Source organism: Palaemon carinicauda, chromosome 27, assembly GCF_036898095.1.
Source record: "Palaemon carinicauda isolate YSFRI2023 chromosome 27, ASM3689809v2, whole genome shotgun sequence".
Taxonomy (NCBI): Eukaryota; Metazoa; Arthropoda; class Malacostraca; order Decapoda; family Palaemonidae; genus Palaemon; species Palaemon carinicauda.
This window is the reverse complement of record NC_090751.1, coordinates 89,806,860-89,833,091: the sequence shown is the minus strand read 5'-3', so window position 1 is coordinate 89,833,091 and position 26,232 is coordinate 89,806,860. Positions and strand designations below refer to the sequence as shown.

At 41.9% G+C, this 26,232-nt stretch overlaps 2 protein-coding genes across 2 annotated transcripts in view; one reads left to right on the top strand and one right to left on the bottom strand.

Annotated features, from left to right (window-relative positions):
* Window positions 1-512: 512 nt before the first annotated feature.
* Window positions 513-1,766, bottom strand: LOC137621023 (uncharacterized). Its single transcript, XM_068351462.1, has one exon. It carries the CDS (start codon window positions 1,764-1,766, stop codon window positions 513-515), a length of 1,254 nt encoding a protein of 417 aa, XP_068207563.1.
* Window positions 1,767-20,370: 18,604 nt separating this feature from the next.
* LOC137621022 (bromodomain-containing protein 8-like) overlaps window positions 20,371-26,232 on the top strand; it is a 192,191-nt gene continuing 186,329 nt past the window's right edge. Inside the window, exon 1 of the mRNA XM_068351461.1 lies at window positions 20,371-20,464. Coding sequence (XP_068207562.1) covers window positions 20,443-20,464 — 22 coding nt within the window. The 5' untranslated portion in view covers window positions 20,371-20,442. The remainder of the gene's footprint in view (window positions 20,465-26,232) is intronic.

Genomic DNA, 26,232 nt, shown 5'->3' with positions numbered 1-26,232 from the left:
ATTAAAAGGGTGAAGTTTAGCCATTCATTCTACATTAATAGGGTGAAGATTAACTATTTAATCTTCATTAATAGGGTGAAGTTTAGCCTTCAATCTTCATTAAAAGGGTGCTAGGACAATTCGGTCCCGGACAATTCGGCCCCGGACAATTCGGTACTAGGACAATTCGGTACCAGGACAATTCGGTACCAGGCTTGTCATTTTTAAAAGATTAGATTAGATTTCTAGTCATTAAAAGTATCTGTATAAAAACAAAACAGTAAAAACCATACATTTTTTGTCGTTAAAAGCATGTATATAAAAATAAAAACTATACATTTCATATGTTAAAAGTATGTATATATATATAAACATACATTTCTTGATTAATTAAGGACAAGAAAATAAAATAGAAATCAGGCATTTCAAAATTCAATATTATGAGCTATAGCTCTTAAAAATTGTAATTTGTTTGACGAATTATAAATCTCAATCAGGTGAAGAATACGCTTGTTACAATCTCTGTATTTCTTTTAAGTAATTATGTCGTCCCCTAATCTCAATTTTTGTACCTTTGTTTTTGCTAATACATCTTCCTTTTTAAGAGTGTCAATCAGGGTCCAAATATTTGGATGGTCGTGTGAAACTGATTTAATCAACGTGCTATGAAATCCTTCCAAGCTATTGGTAGTTCGTGGTTCCCCTCGTACACACCGGTCATGAACACTCCATGATGCAATCGGAAATATTGGTTCTAGTCTGCGACTTCTTTGACCTCTTCCTCGTACCGGTCCTATATATGTATTTTCAAAATAAGATACCAGGGCTTGGGTGATATCATCATCATCCACTAATTCATCGAAACCGTCAATAACGTCTTCTCTAGGCAAGAAAGCAAGGGATACAAAGCATCTTACTTTGAGACTAAAGGCGTCATCTTCATGATACCTTACTTTGAACCCTTCTTGAATAATGTGGTTATATATATTTTGCCCTAAGTGAAACTGGCAGCAAGACAAATCGACCTCAGGGAATGTATTTAAAAACGTGTTATGAGCTGCTTTCTCAAAATCCATCAAAATGGTCTGAGGTGCTTCACTATTCACTAAGTCTTTTATTTTTCTGAAAAGTCGCTCGTATGTCATCTGGGATTTATCCGGAAGAAGAGCAAACAACCTGGGTGCACTGAATTGGTGTATTTGGATATGAAGGACATATAATTGAAAAAATAAATTACGGCAAATCTTAAATGTACCGTCTCCGGCCCAGTTCTTACACTGTTTCAAATCCTCAATGGCTTCGTTCGTTGCAAAAATTAAAATTCGTTTCGAGTCATCAATGCCGCTGTCATATTGTAAAAAGATAGATCCGTTATCCAGGTAGGAATAATCGGGTGGTTTAGAAAAACCAATGATTTCATGTGGAACCGGGGGAAAATTATCCTCAACTTGTCTCCAGCGTCTGACATTGCGCGAAATATGTTCAAGCTTTGGCACCTCAGCTATTGCACTATTATTCAAATTTTCTAATTCTTGTGATAGTATTGCACGAGCTGGAGTCTGTCTTTCAATGCATTTTTGTTTGATGGTGGAAATTGCAATTTTTGCATTAACTAATGCTGCTGTAGATGCATGAAGATGAACTCCAATTTTCTTCAAAACATCAAACTGGTCACTCGTATGGATTCTTGCTTTGCACGAGCGGTTTTCGCAACGCCAATAAATTTTGGTACCATCTGCATTCTCTTTATGTTTATGGTAAATATAATTTTCCTTATCCACAAACATCTTTTATCCTTTTTCCGAGTCTATAAAGGTAGCCATTCCAACTCTGCTGGGCTGCAACTGATGGGCTTGAGACTACATAAAATAAAATCTCAAAGGAAAAAATATATTTTTGTAAACAAATACCAAAAGGTATGGAAAGTAGTTACATAGTTAAGTAATTGATGTTTTAAGCTAAAGTAAGTAAGTACCAAATTAGCAGGAATAAATACTAAGATAGATAAGTAGACAAAAGTTAAGCAATTGAATTACCTTAAAATAAACAAAAATATCTTTATACTAATCTATACTCTTTTTAGTGAAAGAGAGAGAGACAGACAGACAGACAAAGTTGGTTTCTGTCTTTTGTGTGTCTCGCTTAAATAAAATCTCTAGGGAAAAAATATATTTTCCAAACAAATAAATCAATAAAATGAATATTCTCCGGAAAAATCAATTTTTATGGTTTCTGTCTTTTGTGTCTTTCGCTTAAATAAAATCTCTAAGGAAAAAATATATTTTCCAAACAAATAAATCAATAAAATGAAAATTCTCCGGAAAAATCAATTTTTATGGTTTCTGTCTTTTTGTGTCTTTCGCTTAAATAAAATCTCTAAGGAAAAAATATATTTTCCAAACAAATAAATCAATAAAATGAAAATTCTCCGGAAAAATCAATTTTTATGGTTTCTGTCTTTTGTGTCTTTCGCTTAAATAAAATCTCTAAGGAAAAAATATATTTTCCAAACAAATAAATCAATAAAATGAATATTCTCCGGAAAAATCAATTTTTATGGTTTCTGTCTTTTGTGTCTTTCGCTTAAATAAAATCTCTAAGGAAAAAATATATTTTCCAAACAAATAAATCAATAAAATGAAAATTCTCCGGAAAAATCAATTTTTATGGTTTCTGTCTTTTTGTGTCTTTCGCTTAAATAAAATCTCTAAGGAAAAAATATATTTTCCAAACAAATAAATCAATAAAATGAAAATTCTCCGGAAAAATCAATTTTTATGGTTTCTGTCTTTTGTGTGTCTCGCTTAAATAAAATCTCTAAGGAAAAAATATATTTTCCAAACAAATAAATCAATAAAATGAAAATTCTCCGGAAAAATCAATTTTTATGGTTTCTGTCTTTTTGTGTCTTTCGCTTAAATAAAATCTCTAAGGAAAAAATATATTTTCCAAACAAATAAATCAATAAAATGAATATTCTCCGGAAAAATCAATTTTTATGGTTTCTGTCTTTTGTGTCTTTCGCTTAAATAAAATCTCTAAGGAAAAAATATATTTTCCAAACAAATAAATCAATAAAATGAAAATTCTCCGGAAAAATCAATTTTTATGGTTTCTGTCTTTTGTGTGTCTCGCTTAAATAAAATCTCTAAGGAAAAAATATATTTTCCAAACAAATAAATCAATAAAATGAATATTCTCCGGAAAAATCAATTTTTATGGTTTCTGTCTTTTTGTGTCTTTCGCTTAAATAAAATCTCTAAGGAAAAAATATATTTTCCAAACAAATAAATCAATAAAATGAATATTCTCCGGAAAAATCAATTTTTATGGTACCGAATTGTCCTGGTACCGAATTGTCCGAGACCGAATTGTCCGGGACCGAATTGTCCGGGACCGAATTGTCCTAGTACCGAATTGTCCTGGTACCGAATTGTCCTAGTACCGAATTGTCCTGGTACCGAATTGTCCTAGTACCGAATTGTCCTAGTACCGAATTGTCCGGGACCGCATTGTCCGGGACCGAATTGTCCAGTACCGAATTGTCCGGACACCCATTAATAGGGTGAAGTTTAGCCATTCAATCTACATTAATAGGGTGAAGATTAGCAATTTAATCTTCATTAATAGGGTGAAATTTAGCCTTCACTCTTCATTAAGAGGGTGAAGATTAGCCATTCAATCTTCATTATAGGGTGGAGATTAGCCATTCATTCTACATTAATAGGGTGAAGATTAGCTATTTAATCTACATTCATAGGGTAAAGTTTAGCCATTCATTCTACATTAATAGGGTGAAGTTTAGCCATTCGATAATCATTAAAAGGTGAAGCTTAACCATTCCATCTTCATAACCGTGGTCTTGATATGTAAGTAGAGTTCATGACTTAGGAGTATTAGTGGACTGAAATATGTCACCTAAAAAAGGTTTCCATGGATAGCAACTCTGATGTTTTTTTTTTTTTCCAGAAGGGAAAAAAACCTTAATAATAAGAGGTGCAATCTGAATAGAGGGAGACACACCCAAAGAAAGGACTACCGTTGTTCGTATTGATCTACACTGGCGGCCAATCAAAGCTAGAATGAATTTTGAGATACGTGCCAAGGAACTTTAAACTAAATGAACTAGATATCTAAAATATTTAGGATAATTGTTACACGTCAAGCAGCCAACGAATCGTGTCGGCTACAAGAATAGCTACAGATAGTTTTATGTTATTGAAGTCAAGATTTATATCTACTTTAGGTTCTAAATCTTTCAAATATGCGACCCCAAAGACTACGTAACAAAGTCCCACTGGACATCCAAAGGACTGAAGATATTAAGGCTTTTAAGAAGAAACTGAAAATTGGTGTTATTATCATTACTAGCTAAGCTACAACCCTAGTAGGAAAAGCAGTGAGGAAAGGAAATAAGGAGGTAAATAAACTACAAGAGAAGTAATTAACAATAAGATAAGATATCTTAAGAATAGTAACATCATTGAAATAAATCTTGCATAGATATAAAGTATAAAAACTTATAAAAAAAACAAGAGCAAGAGAAATAAGATAAAATGGTGTGCCCGAGTGTACCCTCAAGCAAGAGAACTCTCACCCAAGACACTGGAAGACCATGGTACAGAGGCTATGGCACTACCCAAGACTAGAGAACACTGGTTTGATTTTGGAGTGTCCTTCTCCTATAAGAGCTGCTTCTCTTCTACCCAAACCAAGAGGAAAGTAGCCACTGGACCATTATAGTGCTGTAGTGAACACTTCGAGAGATGAAAATTGTTTGGTAATCTCAGCGTTGTCAGGTGTATGAAGACAGAGGAGAATGGGGAAAGAATATGCCAGACTATTAGCCATGTGTGTAGGCCAGGGGAAAATAAAGCCGTAACCAGAGAGAAGGACCCAAGATGCACGTCTACTGTGGGTTCGAGAGCTTTCAAATATCCGGTCTCAAGATTGTATAACAATCTCCTACTTGGCATCAGAAGGACTGGTGATATGGAGGTTTCCAAGAAGCAGTGGAAGCCTTTCCTGTGTACTTAGTGTTATGGTAACCCAGATTTGAGAATTATCGTTAACTACGCTGTATAATTCTCCAAATATTTAAAGAATGGTTGTGTGAGATTTCGTGGGTCACGATGCACACTCCTCAAAGTCGAATAAGATAGACATAACTTCAAAATTTGAAATGAAGATGAAAATTTTAAAGCTCTTTTTTGTAAGTCCCACTACAAAGTGAAAGATATAAGATAATCTAAAGTCGATTGAATATATGCAAAACAATCATCATTACAAAGGAATTCACACATAGATAATAAAAACGATGCGAATCGCGATTATAAAATGAATTTTACCCAATGCAAACAGAATTAAAAACGGTGTATTTCGTAACTTACACTGGATGTCCAATGACTTGTGGTGGAAAGCTATGGCGAGGGGCAGTGGAGGCTTCGAGCAGGACACGTCTGTCTTCAAGCGTCACTAAAAGACACGTGCCACCCACAGCCTTGGAAGTCTCGCACTTCCGTTAATAGCAAATTTATTCGTGATTCCTCGCGTGATGCTTTCGTCTACTGCAAAAACGAAACGGCATTAGCATATTTAATAATTGATGTTAACGTGAGACGTGACCACTAGAACGTTTTACCATTATTGAACCAATTCGATAAAAAACCTCGATCATCAGAGGGTCAAACATTCCGCAGTAGAGAGAGAGAGAGAGAGAGAGAGAGAGAGAGAGAGAGAGAGAGAGAGAGAGAGAGAGAGAGAGAGAGAGAGAGAAAGAGAGATTTTATTGTCGGTAAAAAAAAAAACAGTTTAGTTAGAGATGTAACAGTGTTAAACAGTGGCCTCATGCGACCATAGAATGGTGAGAAGCAAGTTTTTAGGCATCTAAGGAAAGAAATTAGAAGACTAATTTTAAGAGAGAAAATAAACACTCCTGAAATATAAAGAAAATCTGATTAGTTTAGTTTAGCAATAGGAAATAGGTACTTCCAGCTACAGGATAAAATGGAATCAAGTAAAGAAGAAAACAGCAATTTAAAATTTTTTTTATATTGGAATCAGAACAAGAGATAGTTGGAAAAGTTCCTAAGCAAGATCAAGAAAAAATCTAATAAAATAATTAGAAATGAGGGTAAAATCCAAGAGAGATAAAATAGAATTGGCAGAACTGTCCAAAACAATAAACAAAATAAAATCGCTTGACAGTCGTATACGTAATCAGATCAATTTAAAGAAAGGAAGAAGCACCAAACAGATGAAAAGAGGACTTGGAACTGGGTGCCAACTGATGGTTGCTTTAAAGCATGAAAATGGAAATATCAACAATAGAGATGGAGTGACAAAAATGGCAAAAGATTTTTTATACATTGCTATACAATGGTGATATAAGAATTAACTTTGCCATTAGAAATAATGAAACACCTGAGCCCATACCAAAGGTGGTAACAGTAGGAGAAGTAAAGAAAGCATTAAAAGGCATGAAAAGAGTCAAAGCAGCAGAAGATTTATTAGTAGATGGAAGAAATTTTATAGTAAGACTGGCTGATCTTTACACAAAATGTCTGGAAGAATACTCTTTATCGACAGTTAGGAGAAAGTTTCTCATACTAATTCACAAAAAGGGAGACACAAAAGACCTGAAAAATGACTAACCAATAATTTTACTCCCCGTAATAAGTAAGACATTTACAAATATAATATTAGGCCATTAGTAAGGCTCCAAGTTTCTGATGCAAAAGTCAATACTGTTAAGACCATCTGCTTAATTAACTTGTGTTGTAGAGAAAGTGCCATTTCACTTTTCAAAATCTAATTTTGTTTACCAAACGGTCTCCATCCCATGCTATTCCTTTTAAACTCGATCTCATATCCTGGGAAAACTCTTACTACATAGGGGTTCTCCCATAACCCTTATTTGTTGTCTGCATTTTCATGGAACATTATCTTGGTTTTACTTATATTCATTTTCAGTCTTAGGTCTCTGCTTTCTCTAATCAAATCTATCATATTTTGCAATTCATCCCATGATTCAGTAAATAGAACTACGTCATCGGCAAATCTTAACTTGTTAAGGTATTCCCCATTAATATTAATTTCTATATTTTCCCAATCTAAATTATTATTCTAAAAAGACTAGACAAAGAGATTGATGAAAAGCAAAGAAATGAACGAGCATGATTTAGAAAAGATTAGAAGTTGTAGTGACTAGACTTTCATTTCAAGACATGTTGTACAGCAATGTGTAGAATATAGAAATTCACTTTTGATGGCATTATTTTGTGGACTATGAAGAAGCCCATGATAATGTGCACCGGCCAATTTTGTGGAGAGTGCTGCATTATAATGGAGTTCCTTAAACTATGTAAATTTGATTTAGTCTATTCATGAGCATAGCAAGTGCAAAGTTAATTTTAGTGGAGTCCTAACAAAAGAATTTCCAGTGAACTGTGGAATACTCCAAGGGAATGTGTTGTCACCTTTGATGTTTATCCTCCTCATGGATTCTGTAATGCTTAGAACAGTTGGGAATGGTTGAGAATAATTGGAGTGGATTGATAATAGGAAATTAGCTGACTTAGAGTATATGGATGGCTCTGTCCTTATTAGCAAAACACCACAGGATTTGTAATGCTCGCTTACCAGAATGGATGAAATATCACGTGAGGTTGAGCTGAAGATAAATAGAAGACAGATGATGAGAACGGAATATGCAATGGAAGATGAAAGATCATTGGAAGGAGAAAGTATTAATGAGGTAGAATCATTTAAATATTTAGGAACTATGATCTCTAATATAAGGTCATTAGAATTTGAGTTCAAGTAAGATTTGGAAATCAAATCGTCTGAAACTTGAGTAGAGGAAGCAGAAACGTAGGACTGGAAAGGAATATGAGGAAAAATAATATACAGTAATGTTTAATGAAAATGCTGAGATGACAGACTTATGAAGGAACCTTAGAGATTGTTAATAAATGTAGTACTTAGGACAGACAGTAAGTGGTTCCCCAGGATATGAGACTGAAATTAAAAGAAAGATAAGCATGGGACGGAGAACTTTTAGTAAACAAAATGAGATTATGAAAATTGAAATGCCACTTTCTTTAAAAAGAGAAGTATTTAACAGATGGTCATACCAGTTTTAGCTTGTGCATCAGAAACTTGGTCTTACTAAAGCCATAGAACATAAGCTAGTCACAACTCAAAGAGCTATGGAAAGAATAATGATTGGAATTACACGAAGAGAAAGAAAAAGACCAACAAGGAAATGAGAGCAAACTAAAGTAGAGGATATTCTAACAACATCCAAGAAAAAGAAATGGACATGGACAGTGTAAATAAGGAGAATGACTTACAATAGATGGACATCAAGAATACCCGCATTATTTCCTGGAGACTGCAAAGCATAGGAAGGCTAAGACGAATTAAGAAAGTTTGTTAGTGTAGACTGGTATAGAAAGACCATAAACCGACACAAGTGGAAGGACATGTCTGAGGCCTTTATTCTGCTGTGGACTAGCAGTGGACTAACAACGGCTGATGATGATGATGATGATCAATATATATATATATATATACATATATATATATATATATATATATATATATATATATATATATATATATTCTGACACGAATACTTCCCACGTCCCATCGTAGGAGTACTCACTACACATGTCTCTACCGACCAGAGATTTCCCCCCCCACAGGCCCCCAACCCCCGATCCCCCAGACCACCTCGCACCAGTGAGACCTGGCCTCCCTTGTTCCCTGGAATGTCCCAAGGGTATGCTAGGCTTAGCCTTCCATGTCAACAACAAGCCATTACCTCTCTGTTCATTGTACCGACAACACGTCGCGCTTACCTTCGTCAGAACTTTCATTTTAACCTTGTGTTATCGTGTGTGGATCTCGTGATCCTCGATCCCTACAATGGATCCTGGGCGAGGACAACGTCATTACCCAGGAGTGAGTGGGAAGTTATGTGCAGCCTTTTAACCCATGTGTTGTGTACATCGTGTCGGGCCGTGTGTGTTCCCAGATTGACACGTGGGCTAAGTGTGTGGTCTGAAGCGATGCCCAATGGGCCAGGATGGCCACAAAGAATTCGAAGAAGGACAGGTCACCCTCGGGGAAAGGTAGTGGGTCTCGTCTTTCTTAGGCGTGCTTGACAGTACTCAGTGTTTTGGGGACTTCTTTGTCTCCAGGGATGCCCACGGTGGCAGAGGAGTTAGCGGGACCGATCGGATCCTTGCACTCCCCCCCCCTACTCACAGCCTTAGCGGGAATGTTGAGTGCAGATCAGCCTCCCATCTATATTCCTTCCGTCCGTGGGTGCGGCCTCCGTCCAGGTGCGGATAGACAACTGCTCACGGGATGATTGCCCCAGTGTCCTCTCATCGGCTCCCAGGAGCCGATCTCTCCTCGTGGGGTCAAGGTACCAGTCCCGCGTGGAAAGGAGTGGGAAGAACAAGAAGGACAGTTGTTCTCCCAAGAGATATCGTCCCTCCAAGTGTTCTGGATCTCACCCTATCCCCGCCCAGGGTGGGGACCAAGGTGAGGGGTCTCAGTCTTTTACTGAGAACATTGTCCCTTTTATTCCAGTAACATCCTCCCAGATGTTCTGGTGCAGGGGCGTGCTGTGGAACGTATACGTCATACTGAGTCATGGATAAAGAATGAATGATTACGTAGTATTAACGTTTGCGTATTCCTTGAATGAAGGTTGTAGCAATGTCTTCACACCAATGACTTTCATTACTTATGATTACTGGCGGTCAATCCGTCACTTTGGATAAATGATTTTCTGATATAGATGATTTCCTTTTCATGAGGAGGTGTATATATAGATTATATGTTCTTGTATATATATATATATATATATATATATATATATATATATATATATATATATATATATATATATATATATATACTTGGGTATATATGTTTTAGATAGGTAAGTGTGTGTTTAGACAATACTTTTCTCTTGTACTTCAAGTTTGTCTTCCTTACAGTAACCTTATATCGTGACATTTCCTGTTTCTTGTGCGGGTGTATATATAGATTATATGTTTATGTATATATACACAGGCACATATGTTTTAGATATGTAAGTGTGTGCTTAGACAATACTTTACTCATGTACGTCAAGTTAGTCTTCCTTACAGTGAAGTGGGCCTCTACCGTCTTTCGTTCTGCCTCAGTTGTGACCTGATATACATCATTGTCAGGTGTTAAAGGTCTTTAAAGGTTGCTCAGGAGTGGCAGAGGCAAGGGACAGTGACTTTGCCCTTTCGAGTGGGATAATGCCCAAGAGACTGCCATATGTCATGTGATCGTTGGCTGCTGATGCCTCGGCAGATGGTCCTGTGGCTCCCCCACAAACCCCCCATCCTTGCCTCACAGGTGTAATGGGGTTGCAGCACCTGGGGAGGTGATGGGGTTGCAGCACCCAAGGAACTGACGAGTTTGAGTGGGACTCGAGCCTCGGACTGGCGTTCACCAGTCCGGGACATTACCACATCAGTCACTATGACCCCTACCCCTGCTTATCGGATGACCATCCGCCCTTGGGGTGGCAAACTTATCCTCCACTCAGCTGTTAGCTGAAGCCAATGTGACCTCATGGGAGCAAGAGGACTTCATATACCCCGAGGACAGCGTACAGATCCCCGCTAAGGGATCCTGCTCCGGGGTGGGGAGCTACGGTCCCCGGGAGGACCAGAGGACCATGTGAAGGGGCGTCACCCTTCTAGGTCTCGCTCTAACGGCTCTGGGTCTCCGGTCTCCACTCCAGCACCGAAGCGGAGCCAAGGGGAGGAGGAACCCCTTTGGAAGGGAGATCAGACCGTCAGGAGATGCACTAGCAGCTCCACGTGGGAACCACTGGATCCAAACCATTCAACTGACAGTGCGTTGGCCTAGCCAGCCAGAGGCCTCTCAAGCTCTTCTACCGGGGATTGGCCAACATGGCTGTACATAAGCTGTTTGGCATGGCCTGCCCTCTGCTGGAAGTGCCCGGCTCCTCTGAACCTCCGGGGTAGAGTACCCACCTTCAGCCTTCGCCGGCCGGGGTTCGGCCAACATGGCTGTCAATCCGCTGCTCAGCACGATCTGCCAACCTTCTTCCGCCGCCCGCAACCGGCTCCCCAACAAAAGAAGTTTGTGGGTACATTAGAAGCCGTAATCTTCAACTGCAAGCGCTTGCTTCAGAGTTGCGGGTCTCCGCTAGCGGATCAACTTTATCCCCGCATGCAGGCCCCTGGTGGTAACCACGTGGCCAAACCCAACATTCTTTTGTTGGAATGGCAAGGATATTCGGATCCAGTGGGTTCGAGGAGCCGCCAATCCACTGCTCAGCAGGGCCTTACGGCTGACTACCCACCACCAGGGACCAACTCCTCGGGGCGGCATCTGAATCTCCCACTCAGCGGCGTTCGGAAGGCGATCTAACCCCGTGGGAACAAGGGGCCTTTTCAGGCATACCCAGGACTCTATTTAGGTCCCCTGTTAGGGATCCGTTCCCGAGTTGGGGAGCCTCGGGGCCGGTCCTCCAAACCCCTTGAGAAGACTTTTTTTCCCTGCATACGGCGATGTGTTTCCTCCCCTGGGCGCCGAGCGCTAGGCAAGGAAAAAAGACCACTCAAAGAGCCCCCACCCTTCGAGGACCCGCTCATACGACTTCAGGACTCTGGACCCCGCTTCAGCCCCGAAGTGCAGTAGAAGAGAAGGGGGCCGGCACAGGTCTCCCTAGGAAGGGAGACCGGATCTCAAAGATGTACGATCCCTGAACCCTTGGCAGGGTGCTTTTTAATAGATCCCATGTGGCCGGTGAGAGTTTCCCGGAGTTGGGCTCCTGGGACCAGCAAGAGGACAAAGTGATGGAGGAAGTGTCATCCTTCCAGAGGGTGTTTGGCTTAATTAGGAGGCTAAGTGACCTGCCCGAACCTCTTCCAATGCAAGTCCGACCCCATGATACGGGCCTGGAATGCCAGTTCGGAGCCCTTAGGGTGGCACGACCTTCCCTGGTCCCTCTCTCGCCGGACATTAGGCAGCAGCTCCAGAGGATCTCCACCACCAACGCAGAACCGCAAGGCCTGATCAGGCCCCACGGTGTACCAAAGCTATTACCCTTCCCAGAGGTGAAACAAAGGCGTTTCTACACCCCGTAGCCGAAGGCCAGGTACATTCTGGGGAAAAGGAATGTAGTTGTGGATGGCCTCAGCGGGAAGGGTCAAGTGTTACTGAGGGAATGGTCCCTTCATCTGGAGGTAGCAAGGGCAGTGATAGAAAAGTGGGGATCACCATACCTGGACCTTGTTGCCACTCGGCTAAACATGAAATGGCCAGCCTTTTGTTCCCCAGTGCCAGACCCAGTAGCAATTCTGGAACACGTGTTCCAACATCTGTGGGACGCCCTCCACTTGTACGTCTCCCCCCCCCCATTCACCCTCCTTTGACAGACCCTGAACTGGCTTCGGGAGGTGAAGCAGGTTAGGTTGACCATAATATCTCCATGGGCCAGTAAGGAGTGGTTCACGATCCTGAGGGCCTTGGCAACAGAACTCCAGTGACCCCTTCCCCTCAGACGGGACCTGTTAAGGCAGCCTCACTTCCAGAGGTCCCACGAAGGCCTCCAAAGCATCTCCTTTCACGTGTGGCGACTTTCCAGCGTTTACTGAGGAGAAAGGGGAGATTCAAGAGGGCAGTCGGCCGGATGATCTCAATCTAAGGCAATCATCGAGGGCCATATTCCTGACGAGATGCGCAACTTTTGGAAAATGGGGCAACAAGAGAACATTCAGCCCCTCAAGGCTTCAATCCCGGTCATCGCGGAGTTTTTAGTACATCGATTCAACTGGGGTATGTCAGTACCAGCAGTGGAAGGATTCCGTGCGGCCCTGGGCCATGTCTTCCCCCCCTCAAGGGCTTGAACCTAAGTTCCTCCAAGCACCTCTCGATGCTGGCAAAGGGATTCGAGCAGTCCTGCCCCCCTCCCCTCCCCCAGCACCCTCCTGGATCCCTTGTGGGACATTACCAAAGTCCTTGACTCCCTAAAGAAGCCGGCTTTCGAGCCTCTAAGGCAAATTACTGAGGGAACTGACCCTAAAGACGGTGCTCCTTCTCGCCCGGGTCCTCGGCCAAAAGAATAGGCATGCTCCATGGGTTCTCAGCAATGTCTCCCACTTTCACGGATGGAAGTTGTCTCAGGTTTGTCCCCTCCTTCGTGGCCAAACTGCTGAACCTGGCGGTAGATGACCTCTGCTTTAACGAGTTCTCCATCACCGCCAACACGGACAAATGTCCCGGAGAACCTTCTATTATGCCCAGTGAGGGCAGTGAGGATATACCTCCCTTGGACCTCTGCCCTCTGGCCCGCTATCAAGAGATTGTCCATGACGACAGGTAGAATGAAGAAGGCGGTATTGTAGAATACGATCTCCTTCTGGCTCCGGGAGACGATCTGAAGGACGTACCTGGTGAAGGGCAAAGTCTCCCCCAGGTCCGTCAAGCCTCACTACATCCGGGGCACCAGCACCTGGTTGGACTTTGAGAAAAACATGACAGTCGACCAGGTGCTGAGGGCAGGTGTATGGTCAGGACAGTCGACTCTTATGGTTCACTAATTTAAAGACTGCTCCCTCAAGTCCCGTGAGAGGTTTAAACTCGGTCCCGTCGTAATCGCCCAGAAGGGGATCTAAGGGCGGCTACGCGCGACAGTCCTGACGAGGTAACAAGGGATAGAGCGTCTCGGACCCTATCCCCTCGGCCCTCCATGGATCAATCCGACACGTCGTAGCCACACAGTAGAGGGTGTAAAGGCAGCTTTACTCGGTAGACCGGTCGGGTTAGAGAGTCTCGGACCCTATCCCCTAAGTCCTCCAGAGATCACTCTGACAAGATCAAGGTGACATTTGGGTGAGTGTTACCTTTTCCTTCCTCCATTATTCACCCTGTTTTGTTTACTATTCCCAGACAGGCTTCTCACCCCCCTTCACCTGCAATACCTAGCCTATCCTCAGGGTCTATTTGCTTGCCTCATAATTATGAGGCTCCTATGATGGGACATGGGAAGTATTCGTGTCGGAACAAATGACAATTTTTAGGTAAAATATATTTTTCCTAACATACATACCACGTCCCAATAGGGTAACTCCCCCCTCCCCCATCCTTCCCCTCTATAGACCTTTGGTATCATATGTCACTTTTACCTTAGACCAGAGGATAATGGCTTGTTGCTGACATGGAAGAGTAAGCCTAGCATACCCTTGAGACATTCCAGGGAACAAGGGAGGCCAGGTCTCATAGGTACGAGGGGTTCTTGGAGATCAGGGGTTGGGGACCTGTGGGGAGGGAAATCTTTGGTCGGTAGAGACATGTGTAGAGAGTACTCTTACGATGGGATGTGGGAAGTATGGTAGGAAAAATACAATTTACCTAGAAATTATCATATATATATATATATATATATATATATATATATATATATATATATATATATATATATATATATATATATATATATATATATATATACACCATTATTATTATTACTATTCATATTAATATCTACAGGGCTTCTTGTGTGGTAGACAAACTAATTACTTATCTATTGTATCTTATCACCGAACTCTTGATATACAAAAAAGCCCTGAACTTGTACTTGCGTAGTAAATTACAATGTATTTAATATTCATAAGTCATTGGACTCCGCTCTGGTGCATGTCAGGGTTTCATTTAGCAAAAAAATTCAAAATATCTTGGACAAAAGAACGCTGTGAAGCCCCGTTGTAGTCATTTTACGGGGGTACATTTGGTATGAAGTCTCTCTCTCTCTCTCTCTCTCTCTCTCTCTCTCTCTCTCTCTCTCTCTCTCTCTCACAAATAAGAACCTTAGGAGTAAATAAACCCGATCTTACATCGTTTGGAGACATTCATTTAGTTCCAGGTGTTGATCATATTTTTTTTATAATTCATACATCATCATCATTAATTATCATCTCCTCTTACGGCTATTGACTTAAAGGGTCTCGGTTAGATTTCGCCAGTCATCTTTATATTAAGCTTTTAAATCAATACTTCTTCACTCATCATCTGCTACGTCACGTTTCTTAGTCCTCAGTTTTTTTTTTTTTTTCAGAAACAGTTTAGGATTAATTGAAGCAAAAATATTACAAGGATTTCGCCAGGAACTAAAATCAGTTGACTGCAAACATCGTGTCATTTTTTATATAATTATTTGTGAAATACTTAGGGGGGTCATCAAGGAGATCTTTTATATTGAATAACGAGAGAGAGAGAGAGAGAGAGAGAGAGAGAGAGAGAGAGAGAGAGAGAGAGAGAGAGAGAGAGAGATTTTCTAATGACCATATGTTTTTATTTTTCTTTATTTTTATTATTCATATTCTCTTTCGGTCGCTCATTTTTCCCCAAATATCTTTTAAAGTTGAAAGCACTTCTAATACCTTCGTGCTAACACTCGACACTAAGTGCATTCTCCGTTCACCTTCTTTCTCCTTCTTCTCTGTCAGTCAGCGAAGACAGTAAAAGGTTTTACTCTCTTTGATCTGTCAGTAGTACCACGCGACGTTGTCCTAAATAACACTCAGGGAAACAGTCAGGTTTCATTTTGTAGAATTTACACGCTTTTTTATTGACTTCAACGTTTAAGTTAGTATTTGGCAGCTCAAAGGATTTCATAGTAGTTAACGTTTTATCTGACTCAAAAATGGCTAGTTGTTGTTATTGTCATCATCATCATCATTATTATTATTATTATTATTATTATTATTATTATTATTATTATTATTATTATTATTATTATTATTATTATTATTATTATTACTTGCTGAACTTCAACCCTAGTTAGAAATGCAGGATCAATCCACACATTGTTTAACTATAAATTTTAACCAAATTTTGCAACGCTTCAGTTGTCGCGTCTCTAGAAATACAATAAATACTATTCTATTCTCTGTCCCCCAAAATGTCATAGTTGAAGATGGTTGGAAATCTATAATTTTCATGTGCTGATAAAAAAAATGTTTTTGTATCTAAATAAGCTAATACTCAATTTTTCATAAATCTATACATGGAGGAGCATATGAGTAGGCATATTATGTATACTGTAGATACATTTTCTATGGTCTTATATACTATGAAGTTCTTGTCAAAAATAGATAGAAAGTATTGACAATCTCTAAAATATGATCTATTCTCATCTTGCAAAGCAAATTTAACACTTAGGTAATAGACGTATGATGCTTTTAAGAACAAGAAACTTATTGCAAATGTACACAGCTTATCCAGATTCCTGTATAATAACTTCAATTCATATGAGATTTTGTGTCTATCTTGAAAGAGCTCACCAGGGCCATTCTGCATATTCTGAATTATTGACGATACCAAGGCATGATCGGGTGGTGTCCCAACTTCAGAACCAACCTTACTTGTGGTGGTTTCTTTGGTCGCTGCAACCTCACCATCCTTGTGAGCTAAGGATGGGGTGTTTGTGGGAGCCTATAGGTCTATCTACTAAGTCATCAGCAGTCATTGCTTGGGCCTTGGGCGCTGATCATATATATATATACGGTCAGTCTCTAGGTCATTGTCCCGCTGGATAGGGCAATGTCACTGCCTCTTGCCTCTGCCATTCATGAGTGGCCTTTAAACCTGTAAATCAGAGGAGTTAGTGTTACTTAAGTTACTCTACTCTAAGGGCTGTTTTCCTGGTCATATCACGCAGAGGAACCCTACTCACTAGCCTACAAGTTCAATTTATCGTTATCCTTCTTAGATACTTTGCATATCACACTGCTGCATAACTTAACTGGTGTTTTTTGCCAAATCCACATCATCGAAACACTCCAAGAGAACAAGAAAGTCTTTAGTATCTTCGGGAACGAACTATTTCTCTTTTATCAGTTCTTGACTTTGAATTGTTTTCATAACAGATTGAATATTTACATAGGCGCTATTTATGAGATCCTTAGTAACCATGGCCTTTATTTTTTATTAATCTCTTCCATTCCAAGTCATAGGCCTTGCAATTTCGTGAATTCACTATATGATCATCTGGTTTGTTCAACTAAGTGTAGTTTACACATTTTATCTGTTGTGAGTTACATTCCTTTGTGGCATGATTTCCTTAACATTTCCCACATACTTCATCATCAGTCTTGAATTTGCAATCTTTTCAAAATGTCCATACCTTCGACATTGGAAGCAGGTGATCACATGGTACCTATCACATATGTTATAAATACCCCATCGCAACATAACTTTGTGACCCTTATCATGAATAGCCTTCCGAACTTCAGGATCGCATTTCAACAAGTAGTGAGTAGTCCCTCTTACATTACTTTTTATCAATACCAGACTTATCTTCTCTTCTGCATTTTGAATATGGTCCAGGCAACGATTCCTCTGAATCAAAGCATTAAATACTCCATCTTCATCATAGTATACAGTGCATATCATCATTTTAGGTTTTAATTTTCCAGTTTTCCCTCATCTCCGTGTCGGCAACCATGCTATGAATCTTGTTTGCTGTTTCTTCTCTCATCTTTTCGTTAGCAAAGTTTACATCAACATTTCCATTTGAAGTTGACCTCGTATTAAGAATTGTTATATCCTTAAGTGCATGTTCAACCTAATTTTTCCTGCCAGTGATTGTATTTTATGCTTTAGTTGGTTTGATTATTATTGTACACCTAATTATGTTGAAGAAATAGCCAAACATGTGAGTAGCCCATTCAGAAGCTAAGTCCAAAGTCATGGCGATCAGAAGGAGAAATACAATTTATCTACTCTTTAGGGGTTTATTTCTCGCTCTCTTTTACTTTTAGGGGTTTATTTCTCGCCCTCCATTAGACACTAAGAGTCTGTTCAGGCGGGCCTTGGTGTGTGAAAATAATTTTTTTCCATTTAATATTTTGCTCTGTATCTTTTCAGTTATTCGCTAGCATTTGTATTCAGGCTTAATAGTTTTCAGATCACTATTATAACACTTTCCAAAGCGATAAGTCTTCAGGTTTTTCTTGAAAGCTGCCACATTTTTGCTATTCTTGACATCAAGTGGAAGGTCGCTGAAGAGTCTCGGTGCAGCATAACAAAACGTTCTTCCTCCTATTGCATGATTCACACTAATTTCGAATAGTCTATATGGGTCATCAGCATGTCTAACTCGTACAGCAGCGCTAGTAGCTTGAGGGTAGGGGACCAAGCAATCACAAAGATATTCAGGCTTATCACTTGTAAGTGCCTTGTGAGTCAACAAACAAATCTTAAATTCAACTCTAGCCTTAACAGGTAACCAATGTAGATCGATCAGTGCAGGAGTTATTCTCTCCCGAAATTTAATGCCTTTTATCAGTCTAGCCGCCCGGTTTTGCACATTTCGAAGCTTTCTTAGTAGTGTATTGGGCAATTTATAGTACAGAGAATTGCAATAATCAAGCCTTGATATTACGTGACTCATCACTAAAATTTTTGTACTGCCCTCTGTTAAATATTTTCCAATTAATGCTATGTTTCTCAGGTGATAGTTACACACTTTCACTGTGTTCACTATTTGATCCCTCATTGACAAATTACAATATCAGTACACCCAAATTTTTCACAACAGGTACAATCCTAACATAACATCAGCGTCACCAATTTTTGTACTTTGTAATAACTGGTAATTCTTCAAAGCCACCTTTGTGCAAGGAAGAAAAAAAAAAAAAAAAAAAACCATACATTGTTTTATCATCATTTAATTTAAGTTTTTTTCCTCTGCATCCACGTTTTTATTTCAGTCATTATCTCATCAATTTTCTTCTTTGTATCTTGTGTTGTTGAAATTGAAAGGTAGAACTGAGTATCATCTGCATATAGTTTAAAGCCCACTTTTTGTTTTTTCAAGATGTGTGATAGCTCGATAGTATATATGTTGAACAAGATAGGGCAAAGAACACTACCCTGTGTACACCTTTCATAAGAATTCTCTTACTGGATCGGTTTCCAGAAACTTCTACAATAGTCTTCCTGTTCGTTAAGTAGCTTAGCAAAAATTCCAGTGCTTCCTCAGTCACTCCAATGGACTTTAAGTCGTCAAGTAAGTACTCGTGCACAACAGTATCGAAAGCAGCACTAAGATCTAACATAATCAAAACTCCACACTTTCCCTCATCAAGAAGACCTATCATATCATTCATTATTGAGCATAAGGTTGTTTCTGTAGAGTGATTAGCTCTGTAGGCCGATTGATTTTCCGGGAATACCTCTAACTCATCAATATGCGCCCATAATTGCTCACTTATGATTTTTTCAATAAGCTTCGACATGTAGGATAAATTTGAAATGGGCCTATATGAATTTAGTTCGTTTACACCACCTTTTCCTTTGTATATTGGTTTGATCAACGCAGTTGTTTCACAGCTAGGAAAACTGTATTGTGATATACTTAGTTTAATTATATTTGGGTAAATATTATATACAAATTGCTTGTTTGGAGCTTCACTTATTGAACTCCAAGAATAAAAGAGGCCTTTCTACATCCCTATATTTTAGCCAAAGCTTCAAAAAGATAATCAGAGATAGAATCGTCCAAGTTTGAATTCCAATAAATAGAACATAAGTAGACGCTGTTTTGCCTGCCACAAACTTTTATGACCAGATTCTCTTGACATCCCCATTCGTAGCAGGGCTTAAGAGAAGCAGGGTAAGCTGCTCTCTTATCTCGTTTCGTCCCTTTCTACTTTTATCCTACCTCAAGTATGTCTACAATTCCTCGATTCTCCTCGACCACAAATCAGCATTTGCATTTCTTACACAGATTATGCAGCATTCAACTATCCCCTGATGTTTCGCTCCTGTACAGTATTTCGCAAAGACACTTCTTAGCATTCTTATTTTTTCTAATAATATTTTTTTTTTTTTTTGGTAGGTTATAACTTTGCATTATTTTTTTCAAAATTTACCTAATTTTATTCTAAATAACTATTATTTTTATGACGAGCCTCGTTGGACACAGGTTATCCTCAGTTTGAGAACCACTGATGATTTTCTAAATTATAGGATTGTCTACATAGACAATGGATCATCATATGATATCTATGGGATCATATAGGATTCTAGGGCAAGCCGTTGTCTATTCCACAATGTAGAATTTAGAGGTGGCTTTATTATTTTCAGTTACATCTTGCTTTTTTATAACTCATTAATTCTGTGAAATTTTATGAAATATTTCTTAAAGAATTATAGATTATGAATCGCAAAAATAAGAAGGTTAAAATGTAACTTTTGAAAGTATGAAGCTTTGATTATAGCGATAGTTTTTGAGAGACAATACTCGGAATATAGGAACTCTCTGACGTGGAATGAAAAACGTGTTCAACTTCATTGTAGGTAAACAAATGGACGAGAACTCTCAGCTGTGGATACTGTAAACAAAGCGTAAAATACCATTATACGAATAGTATGGCAACCTCTCTGCAAGAGCGTAAGTATTCTCGAACAGTATTGAATGTATGTGAATTACAGGTATGTCAATGAATACTATAAACGGGCCATAATGTTTATGAACCTTCCTTAAAGTATCGGCTTACGGTAGTGTACCAAGGCATCCGATTACCGGTATACTAATTCCGGAATTAGGATAACCAAAACTTTACCCCCTGGCAACTCCCTAGTGAACCTCCTAAACTTGCGGACAGTCCTGACTCGATTCAAATAATTTTTGGAGGCTTTTGAAGTTTGTTGGGACAGGCCTGGGACCGCCAGAAACTAGAATGAAATATGTCAGAAATCGGCTCTTTATCAAGGGAATTATCAAAATGAAATAGTATTGAAATACCTAGTTTTGTAAATGCTTATCCCAACAAACCTTCTACTAGGTAGGACGGGTCGCGATCGCTAGAAAATAGAGTTAAAAAATGTCATCGATCGATTTTTTCATGGGAAGTTTAACAGAGAAATAATGAAGTCACTAAATTTGTAAATCCTTGTCCCAACAATCTACATACTAGGACCACTCAGCACATGAATGTCGGAAACGTGCTAGAAAAATTGACAACAACCAATCCAAACTTCCCCACTTGACCTACAAGTCGTGTCCTTACCTTCCTAATGACCTAAGGTTAGCCCCCCCTGATCCCCCCCAAACACTGTCGCTATCTTACAAACACCACAAACCCACCTAACCTAACCTAGTAGGGCCTAGGCCACAACCCCTAGTGAGGGACAAGCCCCCGAGCCCCCTTCCCAGTTCTCTCTCCTACATAATAAAAATGATGGGCAGCACTCTAAATTATATCAACCACATTTTATAATAATAAAAAAGCTACTCAGGATTACCTTAATATTCGTAGTCGGTAAAGTCGAAATCTACGGGTTCTTGCGCCTTCAACCTCTTCCAGGGTGGAGGATTAGGGCAGCATCACTAACTTTACACTTTCCACAGGGACCCCTAAAATGACCCAAGAGCCCTTCACAAAATAAAAAATGAAAAAATTCTTCGATAACTCGAGTAAAGTCCCATAGAACTAAAATCATTATTGTCCTCAATGCATCAATCTGATCTATATGATTAATAAACTCAAAAACATCGCTCAAAGAAAAACTACAGGGTACACGTCTGTTCAGGTCAATCTCGGGTCGCTGGGGCGGGTTGTTAAAATTTTTGAGATCGCGCAGCCAACAAAAGTAAACTTACAAGCGCACGGAAACGAAATGTTAGTTTGGGTGGATTGTTTGACATCGGCAATCTACCGAAACATCTTGAATAGATGTTGGCTAACCTAACCTTTGGTTGTATACATAACAAATTAGTTTCGGCATAAATTTCAGGACGTGTCCTAACGAACTGCAATCTTAACAAGGGGTTAAGAATGTAGATTTTTGGGATTAGCGAAAACATAAGTCCGAATATCAATAAATGCTCAAGCTTGAGCCACCAGCTGATAGGCGAACGGAGCGCCGCACAATGAGTGTTATTTTAGTCAGGCAGGAGGCAGTGCTTGGGGGAAATTATACGATCGAGTAACTGGGCTGTGGCTTCAGCGAACGACGCATTATAACAACCTTTCCCCTACCTAACAATTCATGATAATTATTACAGCAGTATGAAATGCCACTGTAAAGGACGTGTCCCAACCAACCACAAACTTAACCGAGGGGTAAGAATGTATAATGATGGGCCAGCATTAAATTGTAAAAACGAACGCATCTTAGCCTTGGATGACACGGGCTCTTATCTATCGAGAAAGTTTGGAACTAAGCAGTAGCTACCCGTGACTTGCGTGATGTCCGGGCTGCACTTAGAAAATATTGCTGTGGTAAAGGTGAATTATAATATTTAAAATGAAAAAATAACTTCCTATGATGATATATCGGATCATAGTAAAGAACATTTTCCCCATAAAGAAAAGCTATTTGACTAGTAATAAGAAAGATAGAGCCTGTCCCAACAAACTACATTCTACCCTAGGGGTGTATGTATGATAGCGGCCACCTGTATGTATAATGACGGCCGACTAAGAATACGACAGTGTAAGTGGGGTTGTTATGCCCCCCCCCCCCATAAGGTAAGTAGGTTAGGTTAGAGGGAAAGTTTACGTTACTTGGTGTACATTTTTAATGCAGGCAGGAGGAACTAGCGCTGGTATGCAAAGGATCTTACTAATATATTAATTGGATATTGGAAATGACGGTAATTATATGATAGTTTAATTTCTAGACAAATGCAGAAACCATATTTGTTCCGTAACTGAAATACAAACCACGCTATTTAATATGGGTATTACATTCGGCGTAGCTGAAATGACGAGCCATTAGAATTTTAACGAGGGTTTACTACCCCTTCGCTAGTTAGCGACGGGGTAGAGAGGGGTAGCTTGCTACCCCTCCCCCTCTCACACACCTGTGATTAGCTCACTTTGCCGGCTTACCTGACCGCCCTTGTGGTACTTATATGTCGGCGGTCGACGCGGACCCTCACACCTTATGTCCTTTTTGTAGAGGTCAACGGTGTGATAGGAATAGAGTATGTAGGGAGTGGTCTACCTCTCAGTGGGAGAGGTTTTCCCGGCGCCAGAAGAAGTCTAAACGGGATATTTCTCCTTCAGGGGTGTCCTTGAAGAGAGAAAATCCCAAGGACTCTTCTTCCGTAGCCTGAACCTCCTCCGAAGTTCCCACTCGATTGGTCTTTGACGAGAGGCCGTCGAGTGGTAGCGTAGGCCGTACTTTCGTTCACCAACCTTGGGGTTCGGGAGAGAGAGTTGCCTCCCATAGCGAGGCAGCTCCTCCTCCTCCCTCGGGGGAGGATATTTCTGATAACAATGTTTCTAACAATGATTTTTTACAGCTTTGGGCTTCCTTGGGGCTTTAGGGTTCACCCTCCAAGGAAGCCCTGATTGACATAATCAGGTTGGGGGCTGCTGTCAAACAGTCGCCGACAGTAGCAGAGGTTGATCCTCTGTCTATCGTCGACGTTGTTGTGGCAGGGGCTTCCGACGAGTTAGGTCAAAACCCTGCTATGGTTCCTGATGTAGCTGAAGGCTTAGTTCCCCCCTCCGAACATCTTTTGAGGGAGGAGCTAAGTCCAACGGTCTCTCCTGCTGGTGATTCTCCCCCTCGGGGGATTTCACTAACAGAGACTCCTCTTCGGAAGATTGACGATGGTCTGCCTGCTGCCCCCAGAGGACGTATCAGACGGAAAGCTCGCCCTCCTCTTCGCCGTAGAGGCCTTCCTTCTCCCCACAAGGGAGTTAGGAGGCGCCTCTTCGTCTTCGCAATCCCCCGCAGAGGATCCTCCTCGCCGTGCACCGACTGTTGCAGCTACATCCCTGGACACCTCTGCAGATTGTTCACGATCTCCTTCGCCTGCCAGACCTGCTGACCTCCCGTCTCCGTTCCTGGCCGCTGATGCGCCACGAACCCCATTATCCAATGGGCATCGGTCCCTTCGGGGCAAAAGGGGCTTTCTCACATTGTGAGTAAGTCCCTTAAGTGCCAGGTATCCCCTGCGCGTCAACGTTCTCCTGCACGCCCATGCGCAATTGCGCGCAAGCGCTTGCCTGCTGTTCCTGAGACATCACTTCAGAGACCTCCAGTTCCAGGGGCAACGCGCCAGCGATCTCCTGTTGCTGAGACTACGCGACAGAGCTCTCCTGCTCGCCAGCGCACAACTGCGCGCCACGCGCGCCCACGATCTCCTGCTCGCCAGCGCTCTTCACCTACGCGCCAGCGTTCGCCTGCGTGCCCACGATCTCGGGATCTGGGCGCAGGAGGGGAGAATCTTTCTTCTCCTTCCCGTCAGCGATCTCCTACGCGCCTTCGGACCTCACCTTCTCGTCAGCCATCGCCCGCACCTGTTCCAGCTCCTGCTGTGCGCCGTCCTGCAGGCCTACGAGCTAGGGGTATTTCCCCTGCGTGTGCGCGCACGCATTCTAGAGTTCATCGAGATCCTGCGTGCCCAAAGCACGCAAGCAATCACCTCCCCGCGTGCAAGCGCTTGCACACCCTTCTGCGCACCCTCTGCCTTCGCCAGATTGCACGCCACCGATCACCTATGTGCCTGCGCGCTCCATCACCTGCGCGCCCACGTGTCGTAGATCTCCTGCGCGCCCCCTCGCCTGTGCGCAGTCGCTTGCCTGCGCGCCATCGCTCGCCAGTGCTCCATCGCTCTCCTGCACGCCAGCGCTCGCCCGCGTGCCCTCGTCATCATCTCCCCCAGGGAAAATCTCATCGCGCGATTCCTATCGGGATTCACAGCGCGAGCCCCCGCGCAAAGCTACAGGAACAAGAGCCTCCAGGTCATCATCTTCACGTCCCCCCCCCCCAGCGCAGATCAGCGCTCCCGCAGGAGGAGGGGAGAACTCCGGATAGGTCCAGGAACCAACCTTCTTCTTCCCTTTCTTTTCAGGCAGGCCCAGTTGTAGTTTCTACTCCGAAGGATCGCCCGATCCCCTTCCCTACAGAGGGAGTCTGTGACAGCGCAGCTGTCAGTAAGCAGCTATGGTTCGGGTCCCTTGTCAGAGCCGTCATGCAGGCTTTCAAACCTGCCTTCTCTGAGATGGGCCTCAAATCAATGGCAGCTCCGACCCCACTGAAGAGGAAGAGAGGAGTAGAAGTCGTGGTTAATTCTCCCAGGGCCAAGCTGGCTCCCCGGAAGTCATTGAGGAAGGCTCCTTCCCCCCCCCCCCCCCCCCCGACTTTCTCTCCCTCTCCTGTGGACGAGGTTTTTCCGTCCTCAGGGGAGTCTACCGAGGTGAGACATTCTCCCACCGCACCAATGGGAGAAACCCCCTCCTCGTACAGGAGAATTGTCCCGGGTTGTGGCGGAGAAGAGCCCACAGACGTCGTTGTTGGAGTCCTGTATTCCTCCCAGGAGAGAACCTAAGGACTCTAAGACCATCCCCAAGTCATCCTCAAGGATACGACCAGAGCCAACAAGACCCGCAGAGAACGTCCACGTGTCCCCCCAAGAAGAGCCTTTGGGGACGGGAGACTTTGCTGCCAGTTCTCCAGGAGGGGAGCCACAGGAGTCAGAGCATGCCATTTGGCAGGTTCTGACCCTGATGAGGCATCTCAATGGGTTCCCGGATCCTGAGATTCATCCTCGAGAGGGCAAGGACACGGTCCTGGACCGAGTCTTTGGCACTCAGAAGCCCGCTAAGGCCAGTGTGGCTTTGCCCTGGTTCCAAGGGGTGAAGAGGGCCAGGGATAAGGTTGAGGGCCAGCTCTCCGAGCTCGCCTCCTCCAGCCGTTCCACTGCTGGCAACAAGCTCCTCCCTCCTCCTCGTATCCACCAGAGGAGGTACTTTGAGATCATGGAGGAGTCTTGCCTAGCTCTTCCCTTGCACCATTCTGTGGAAGAGCTAACCAAGGGAGTCCCTCTAGAGAGGCTCTCTAGCCAGCAAGTGTCTTTCTCGGCGACAGAGATCCTAAGTCAGGAGAAGGTTGCGAAGTGTGCCATGCAGGCTACTTCATGGCTGGATGTCTGGTTGGGGTCTCTTGGCATCCTGTTGCGATCCGAGGACCTGTCTAAGGAGAGCACCAGGAAAGCCCTGGAGACCTTCCTCCTTTTGGGCACCCGCACCATTGAGTTTCTGGCCCACCAAGTCTCGAACTTGTGGGCCAATTCCATTCTGAAACGACATGATGTGGTGGCAGAGAGGTTCCACACGAAGGTCCCAGCCGTCGAGGTCAGCAGGCTCAGATATTTTTCCATTTTGGGAAAGAATCTGTTTGAGCCTAAAGATGTGGAAC

Coding starts and splice junctions, on each gene's coding strand:
- LOC137621023 (XM_068351462.1), bottom strand. CDS start 1,766: ATGTTTGTGGATAAGGAAAATTATATTTACCATAAACATAAAGAGAAT.